This window comes from Zingiber officinale, chromosome 2A (assembly GCF_018446385.1).
Source record: "Zingiber officinale cultivar Zhangliang chromosome 2A, Zo_v1.1, whole genome shotgun sequence".
NCBI classification, from domain to species: domain Eukaryota; kingdom Viridiplantae; phylum Streptophyta; class Magnoliopsida; order Zingiberales; family Zingiberaceae; genus Zingiber; species Zingiber officinale.
Window position 1 is genome coordinate 84,002,830 of NC_055988.1, and position 9,770 is coordinate 84,012,599.

General features: G+C 38.6%; 1 protein-coding gene across 1 annotated transcript; it reads left to right on the forward strand.

The window, feature by feature from the left end:
• The first annotated feature begins 1,054 nt into the window (after window positions 1-1,054).
• On the forward strand, window positions 1,055-4,068 carry LOC122041380 (disease resistance protein Pik-2-like). Its single transcript, XM_042601034.1, has one exon. It carries the CDS (start codon window positions 1,086-1,088, stop codon window positions 3,855-3,857), a length of 2,772 nt encoding a protein of 923 aa, XP_042456968.1. The 5' UTR covers window positions 1,055-1,085; the 3' UTR covers window positions 3,858-4,068.
• The last annotated feature ends 5,702 nt before the right edge of the window (window positions 4,069-9,770 follow it).

Genomic DNA, 9,770 nt, shown 5'->3' on the forward strand with positions numbered 1-9,770 from the left:
GGTCCTGCAACACTATCTCTTATATATTTAGCACTATACCCAAGTTTTGGAGATGTAGCGGTTCTTACTGAGATGTTATAGTTGGATTCTGCAACCCGTTCCTTCCGGAAAACAATCTAGCATTAGCACAATAGTTTAATAGATCCATTTATTGAACATTTCTCGTAGTTTTAACGCTGGCTGGTAACCTAATGTAATCCTCCTCCTTTATCTAAATTTGGGACTGATCATAACTGTTTCGTCATGGATGAAGTTGGTTTATCTATTTAAGTATATGTTTAATTATTTTTTTGGAATTATCTTTGTCATTGAATAATTTTTTCTCGATAAAATCAAGAGACAGTGATTTATCGTTGTTTATCAATTTCTCATTTTATTTTGTCAATAATTTTTTAAAAATTTTAGCCAGTAAAATAATTACTATTGTGTCAATTATATAGTATATTTTGTATGCATTTCATTAATAATATAATTTTAGTACCTAAATGAATCTCCTAATAAATTGTTTTGTAAAATGATATATTTTATTGGGGGAAAAATCATATACCAATATTTTGACCGTAGCGAGCCCATGTCGCTGATGTAGTTGTTGGATGATTCATTGAATTCCCGACAGTCACATCTCTGTTGCACGATATAACAGCTATTTCTGCAGCTGGCTTGCAAAGTTTTTCCAAGAGATTATATTCTAACTTTTTCACTTTTTATATTTCAATATTTATATTCGCAGAAATATTCTTTTTCTCTTCCAGCTTCACTTCACCAAACACAAGTTTCAGATCTATTTTGGAACGTTATATTATGTGTAATGGTGATCATGTCATATATAAATTATATGGATAAATTCTATTATATATAATGTCAAATGGAATCCTATTATATTGTGAAGTAGTAGTGCTTGAAGATTTGAAAGAATAAAAGAAGTACTAATAGTTAAGCCACTTTATTTAATTTTCTATAAAGCCAATCATAATAATTTTAGCTTTTTTAATGTTTCCATCGTATAAATTATGTTCAATCCATGTTCCCAAGTCAAACATCCAACTTCTGAGTTCTCAACTCTTCCTAATCACCGCCGGACGGAGATGGGCAGCATGGAGATGACGATAGCCATGAAGGTTGTGGGCTTCTCCTTCCAGTTCATAGCGGGAAAGCTAGAGAGTATGCTAGTGGAAGAAGCTGCGTTGCTGGCCGGAGTCGAAGATGATGTTCGATACATAGTCGCTGAGCTCAGTAGCATGACCTCTTTCTTGAAGGCCATGTCAACCCGGCACAATCTGGATGATCAACTGCAGAACTGGGTACAAGAAGTCAAGGAGGCGGCCTACGATGCTGAAGACTCGATCGATGAGTTCTTATGTCATCTCGGATCGATACCCTACGACCAGCGCAGAGTCAAAGGTTTTTTCAAGCATTTCCTTCGCAGTATAAAATTAATGAAAGCTCGTCATGACATTGCTTCAGATCTCAAGAAATTGAAGGTTAATGTAGAAGAGGTCAGAAAGAGGCACGATCGCTATTCCCACCCAAATGAAGCTACAAGCTCTGGCATCGCCACCAGCTTGGAAATGGCAGGCACATATTCTGATCCACGAATCATCGGCCATTTTGTAGAGGAAGCTCAACTCGTGGGCATCAAGGAGAGCAAAGGTACGCTCATCGAGTGGGTGTTGGACAAGAACCGTCTCGAGCTCACAACGATTCCTCTCGTTGGCTTCGGTGGTTTAGGAAAGACAACTTTGGCCAAGACAGTTTATGACGATCCTATTATCGTAGGAGGCCACTTCCAATCTCGAGCTTGGATCACAGTGTCACAAAATTACAGCATCCAAGAGCTTCTCAAAAAGATTATTCGACAAATCTCTGTCAACGAGCAACGAATCCGAGATGTTCTAGGATGCCAAGATGCCGGGTTGAACACCGAGCAACTTCTGAACATGATGGACAAGACGCAACTGGAGAAGACAATCAGAGACCATCTCCAAGGAAAGAGGTATTTGCTTGTTTTTGATGACGTTTGGAGAACTCAAGCATGGAATGACTTGAGCATCGCATTGCCACCTGGTGAAGAAGGAAGTAGGGTCATAGTGACCACCCGCATTGAGGAAGTGGCGAATATAAGTTGTTCTCGTAATCATCAATTTATATTTAAAGTCTCTCCTTTATCACCTGAGCTATCTTGGGAACTATTCTGTAGAAGAGTATTTGAAGCGCCTGACTATAGTTGTCCTCCAGAGCTAGAAAATGTTGGCAGAGAAATCTTGCAAAAGGGCAACGGACTGCCACTTGCGATCGTGACAATCGGAGGTCTTCTCGCTTCCAGGCCAGATAAAAAACTTGAGGAATGGAAAGACTTGCGCGACCACCTTCGTTTGGAGATAGAAACTAACGATATGTTGTTGAAGATCCATCAAATACTAGTTTTGAGTTACAATGACTTGCCTTTTCATCTCAAGCCTTGCTTCTTATTCTTAGGCATCTTCCCTGAGGATTTTGAGATTCGCCGGAAGCGCCTGATGAGACGGTGGATTGCTGAAGGGATTGTGAGTGGCGAAGATGACTCCCCAGCTGAGAAAGTCGCTGAGCGCTGCTTCAACCAGTTGGTAAGTCGTAGCTTGGTGCAGCCATCACAATTTGATGACAGTGGGACGGTGAAATCCTGCCGCGTCCATGACATGATGCTTGATGTCATACTCTCGATATCGAGGAAGGAGAACTTTGCGGTGCTACTGAAGGAGCACCCCACGATTCCACAGCGACACCAGAAGATAAGACGCTTATCATGGCATGGAGGAAGCAGTGGACTAGTGCCTGACACTGATCTGTCCCACCTCCGATCCTTCACTGCATTTGGTGAGGATGTACCACTGAAGGATTATAGAAAGCAGAGGCGGTTGAGGGCAATTGACTTGGAAGGATGTTGGAACTTGTTTGATCTCCACCCCAAGAGCTTTTCCAAGTTGTATCTTTTGAAGTACTTGTCTCTAAGAGACTCTCGTATATCAGTGTTGCCAGATTTAATGGGAGATTTGCAGAATCTAGAGTTTTTGGATATAAGAGGAACTAATATTTATAAACTACCCAATACCATCGTCAAACTTCAAAAACTGATCTACCTGCTTGCTAGTAATTATTTGAAGGTTCCGAAAAGAATAGAAAAGTTGAAAAGACTTGTCACGTTTGGAATTGCATATGTTGAGAATGTGCAGTCGCTACAGGAGATTGGTGAGCTTGTCGACCTCCAGAAGCTTGGCATCGGTTTTCGTCAACATGATGATCTATCACTCAGAATGCAGGAGATTAGCGCCCTGTTCTCGAAGCTCATTGGCAGCCTTCGATCTCTAAAGATTTTCAGTTGGCCAAACAGCGGTCTGAAAACGGCACTCGATGAGGTAGCTTCGCCGCCATTGATGCTCTGCAAGCTCGGAATACATTTCAAACTTGGCGAATTGCCTCCTTGGTTTGCATCTCTGAATCATGTAGTCAAGATATCTCTGGTATGCACACAACTGCAGCTCGAGGATCTACAAGTCTTGGGAAATCTCCCCGCTTTGGTCAACCTGAAACTTGGATATAGGTCATTCGTCCATTATGATTTGGTCTTCGATCGGGGAGGGTTCGCAAAACTTAAGTTCCTGGAAATTGAACGGCACAATGTGAGTTTCAAAGTAGGTGCATTCCCAAGCCTTGAAATTCTTAAAATACATTTTGACTATCAATCAATCAATGGCATAGAATATCTGCATGGGCTAAGGGAGGTTCACATTAAAACTAGCCATGAAGATACAATAGAGATGGTTAAAAATATTTCAGCAAACCATTCAAATCGTCTGAAATGTTTTGCAACACAACTTTAGCATGCTTAAGGCATATGATTCGACTCAGAGGAAGCAAAGCTTGCTGTCAATGCAGAGATGAAATTAATAAAACATCTGGTGTGGTGTGTATTCTAGTTCTGCTCTCCAACTTATCCCTTGTTAATCTCTTCTATTATGCTTAATTCTCAAACTTATTTGGCTATTCAAGTTATCCTTTGTCAATCTCTTTCTCTTCCACTATGCCTTTGTATTTCGGAAGCAGTATGTAATGTAATCTTCAAATATTGCTATTCAAAATAAGAGTGACTATATGAAACCAATATAATATGAAAATTTAGGAGAATATCAATGTTCTATACAACTGATATGTGCCATATTGTTCTTGAATTAGGCAAGTAGTATGTGAAAATTGAAGTGTAAACATTCTCCAGCCATCTCTCAAATGAATTTTTAATTTTGTGCTCAGGAATAAATCTATAATTACCTTAATTGTCCATAAAATCCATCACACTTGAAAAAAAAATCATAATCCAAATTCTAATTTTGTATTTAGTTAGGCATATAGAATTATATATATATATAAAGGAATTTATCAAATGAATTTTTATATCACTATATCTCCTCATCTTTTATATCAATCTCAGCATCTAAAAATTTGCAACCATCGATGGGCTATTTCCTTATTTGAGTTTTGGGTTTGTGACTTGGTTTTGTGTGTGGGTGGTCCTGTGGGTTTTTGAGTTTTGGAGTTGAGTTCTTTTGAGATCGACTTTCTTTATTAAAAAGTGTTATTTTGGGGCCTTCCAGACTTCATTTTTTGAATTTTCCATGAACTTTAAAAATGAAAGGTTTTTCCATAAAAATAACTAGTTTCGATGAGTAACAAAAAATATAAATTAGAAAAAAAAACAAGTTCAGAACTTCTTCAAAAAAAATGGAGCAGATGATTCGATATTGGGAGAGAGTGACCGGTATCCGTCGTCCTGTCGGGATATCATGAGAAGCATTATGAAAAATCAGGATCCCAAAACTTAACGTTAATCGTCTTTGAAGTCTTAGTTAATCAAATTAAGTATTACGATAACTTCTGACGGTGAGAATTTAGAATGGTCTAATTGAATCATCCTGTTTCTTCACTATCTAGAAATCCTGACTTCAATATTAAATGTTTATTCTCTTCGATTATACGAATGTCATTCTTAGTTGTATGAAGTAGAACTATTAGAGTTGATTATGTTGATGAATGTTTGTCCTAAACTCTTATATGGTACATGTCATGCAGATAATGTTTTGTTCTTGATAATTCACTTTATATGCATGCTTTCATCTTCAATTTGGCCTTTTATCATGCGATAGGCTTTGTGAACCGCTTTTGAAGATTCAGTTCTTGACAAGGTTCGTTGAGTCAAAACTGATGAGTATGTGATCTTGCAGGGCGAATGGCTCACATATGTTTCATGACTCCCTTACGTAGCTGAAATTGTAATTCTCATACTCATCCCGACTTTCTATAGTGTTTCAATTGAATCACAATTAAGTTTTTTGTTAAAATTTGCATCGTGCAAATTATATACTTGGGGTTTTGGTCGCCAACGGAGGATCCGATGTAACGATATGACTTCTTTTCCTGTTCGTGGTATGACTCTCATTTGTCCCCTCGGATGGGTCTAGTGGCTAGCGCATGAGGTGTTGTCATCATAAGGTCTGAGGTTCGAATCTCAGCAAAGTCGAGATAAATGTCTCCCTTATGTGCTAGTCACTATTCCAAAAGCTAGTAGCCGCCCGTGATTTACCTCCTCCGTGTTGGCCCTGAGACTAGTTGGCGGGGGCCCTGGAGACGAGTGTATTCACTTTTTGCCACCATGAACAGGTATTGAACTTCACATTCGTAGCAACTGAAACTCACATATGGTACCGTGAAAAGTTGGGTGACTATCCAAAAGATCGACGGGCTATCATTCCATTCATTTACTAAAAGTCTCCCGGATTACTTCTTATGAAACTAGAGACCTTCATTAAAATTTGCCCATTGTAGTGATAGTGATTGATCTCTTCTAGAAGTTGAGTAAATAGATGACCGATTAATGTGATCCCGCAAGTACACGAGCGTCGCCAAATAATAAGTCGATCCCACGAGAACTGAGGATTAAATACTAATTGGTTTTACACTTCGAATTTAATTAGACAGAATCGATAATCGCTTGATTTGAGCTTTTCGACTAAGATGTGAAAATAAAAGAAAGATAATTGAGGAAGTTCTTAATTCAGAAGATGTTCTAGGTCGTTGGTTTCACTATAATGGTGAATGTTATGATATAATTCACTCATGTATCGGAGTACTTTCCCTGCTAATAACCAACTATATATGTCATCAAGTGAAAACGTAACTTAGAGAGTTCGGGTTTTTAGTAAAGTACCTCCTGTCATAAGGCCTCCCCCGAGTTTACGTCTCTAGATTACGTATGCCACTTGCGTAGCATATGATTAGGAAAAGTCCATTAGGTCAAGTGATTGACTCATCCATACATATAATTGTTCTCCCTTAGGAGGTGACTTTCCATATAGAAAGATAGTTACCTTAAATACTCAATGTTAAACAAGTATCCTAAAGTCATGTCGAGCTATATTGGAGAGTACACTCAAAAAAGACAACAATTTATGCATCTATTTAATGAAAATTCAGGTTCATGCTCAGATATAGACACACAACAATGCATTTAGCTCAGAAATTAGATCTATGCATACATAAATGTAATCTAGATAGATAAATTCATGTTCATAAAGAAAGCCTACTTGCAAGCATTTCATCAAACAGAATAAGTGTCATACAATCTTCATCAAACAAGGAAATTGGCAATTCAATAGAGTTTACAATATCCACACATTATAATTACTTCTTACGCCCTAGAACAATACAAATCTACTCCATAATTGGAAGAACTACAATCCAAGAACACAAAACCATAAGAATTTCAAGAACCTTAAGGAATGGGAGAAGAAACTTATCCTTTGTTGTCAAGTGAAACCCTTGGATACAGATCTTGGAGTGTCGATAAGGATGGAGCAGTAGAACAGTATCAGATTGCCCAGATGCCTTCTCCGGATGAAAGGATTTGACCTAGAGGGTCTCGTCCCGTCTAGGATCTTCCTCCTTAGCAAGGGGATGAAGTGCCCCATATATAGAAGTGGGGGCATGGAGTGGTCGTGTCTAGGGACATGGTTCAACCACCCTATAGCTATCTGGCCGTGCCATTTGGCACAGCCAGAGCTATGTCTGGCTTCTTGGTCGTGCCTTATGGCACGGCTAGAGCAGAGGTTGCTCTGTTTCACCTTCTGGGCCATGCTATTTGGCATGAACAATTCTTTAAACCTACGTTTTTCTGGCTTTTGAAGGCATGGGCATGCCTCCAGGCATAACCTAAGCCAATTCTGTTCTGGAAAAAAGCCATACCCTAAGGTACGATCATACCCATTTTTGCTCTGATTCTTCTTCTTGGTCGTGCTATTTGGTATATCCCTTGTCTTCATTGCTTCCTTGGTCGTGTCTCAAGGCATGACCAAGCCCAATCTGCATCTTGAATGACTTGGGCACTCCAATCCTTGCTTTTCTCTTCACGGGGTAGACAAGGCTAGGTCATGGTGTAAGATACGATAAATTAAATAATGAGTGTTATTGGATAAATAACCTTATTAGATTTTTAGAAATTTTTCTGTATTTAAACGGAGTCTGTATGACATGCTTAAGGGGATGAATCAATTGGGCATAGAGAAAATCTGTTTAGAATACCTATTTTGGATGGGAGTTTATTGGAATATAAACTTAGGTTTAATTGATTAACCCTAAGTTCCATTAATCAAGTTATACAAAAGCCTAAAACTAAACCCAAGTCGCCCCATTTCTCCTGTTGATTTCTTCCTCTTCTATGATCCATCCGTTGTCCCCTCCCTCATGATCTTGCCTCACTGCGCCACTTTGTCACTGGCCACCTTCCTACGAATGAGGTCAGATCAGAGATGCCACAAATACTGTCATCGCAAGACATGACATCGACAACCATTTTGGGAGCCGCCAGTCTTTCATGCGTCGTCAACTTCTTTCGCACGCTCAGGGGTCGTCGTACCCTAGCTTTGCCATCGTCACACCTTCCACTCAAGCGCTAACGAAGTTGTTAGCTATTGAGTGTTGCCATCACTGGGAGAAGGAGAATCAACGAAGGGATTAGGGCAATCCTTTCCCCTTGCTCATGGAGTAGAGAAGAGTTGCGGATCTTGCATCAGAGAGGTTCACCACTTCTTCATCTACACTAGATCTAGATCAGGGGTTATTTTGTTCGAGCCCTAGCTCCCTATTCCATTGCCCGAGCGCCATTTGATGTCACCACCGATCTTCCTCTTCTTCCCCTATCATAGCCAGAGCAGATCCATTGCTACCCTAGTGTGAGATATTAGATCGACCATCCTTTCTCATTTTTCCTGATTAGAGATCAGTTGAGCGCCGGCTAAGCAGTGCCTTACATGAAGCCTTCTTGCTGCCACACCTAGAGGTCATCGGTTAACCCTAGCAGAAGATTTGAATATTGGGTATTTGCTTGGTGTTGATTTTGGGTGTCTGTTTGGATGACAGAAGCTCCACCTAGCGTTGGTTACCATTGTCTCGCAGTAGGACCTTCATCCGAGAGATAACGGAGGTCAACCGGATTAAGGGAAGCTATGTATGGAGATTTTGTTGCATTATTGTGATGGATTGGTAGATATGGATTTGTACTAGATTTTGTTGAAGATTTAGTAATCTGTTGTTGCTTGGATAATTATTGATTAATAGATTTAGAAGGATTTATGATGAGATTTGATTAGTGATTGATTGGTGAGAAGTAAGGTATTGATCGGTGGATTAAGGATGGACTTATCATCTAATTGGATCATTAGGTGGAATTAAACATGGTTACCTAATCAAATTAGGATTAAGTTTAGGGTTTAGCCAGTTGTTGTATATGTGATTAGCTAAACTGTATATCATGTGATTTACAGTACGTTGATTCGAGACGAGCGTCTTGATGTGAGATTGTTTAGTATGATCTACATTTGAAGGTGGGTACTTCTTACCTTGATTTTTTTTAGTATTTTGACCTCAGTGCATAAGCTATATTCGGATAGTTATTGTATTTACCTTGACTCCACTCATATTTTTCCTGAGCTTGATGCTTATCCATTTGATCTTTGAGATAGTTGATTTGATGTCTATACAGTCTCTTGTTGTCATCCATGCTATTTAGCAAATACTAGATACCATATTTACTTGCTTTGATTACTGCTATACCTTATTGAGCATGCTGGTTTTATTGTAGCATAACTGATTGCTATTTATATATGTGATGACTGTTGCATCTTGCGTATCATACATTGCATGCATGCCAACGACAAATTCTCTCTAGTGGTCGAGAGAGTCATTGAGCAGAGTCACACACTCAATCACTCATGGGTAGTGGCAGCTGGAGTACGTGCCGCTTGTCTTGTCATTAGGGGTGTAATCGAGCTTAGCCGAGCCGAACTCATGAATGTTTGAGTTTGACTCATTTATAATCGAGCCAAGCTTGAGCTTTATTTAACGAATATATTCATGACTCACGAGCTTATTCGAGGTTTTATCGAACCTAAACAAGCTTAATAAATATAAATTATAAATTTAAATATTCATTAAAAACTAAATTATATATTTAGAGAAAATTATAATATTTTTATTAAAATTTATAATCTTATTCTAATAATTAAGTTTAATATATTTTTCTATATTTTTCATAAGTATAGTGTAAAATCTATAAATTAAATATCAAAATTATTATTTTTTTCATTTAAAAGTTGATTCATTTAAAAACTAATGAACATGTTCATGAGCTGACGAGCCGAGTATTGTGAAGATTGAGCTTGATTTGTTTATCTTAATGAGTTTCATTA

Bases quoted from the DNA above. Each gene is read 5' to 3' on its own strand.
- LOC122041380 (XM_042601034.1), top strand. From the start codon at position 1,086: ATGGGCAGCATGGAGATGACGATAGCCATGAAGGTTGTGGGCTTCTCC.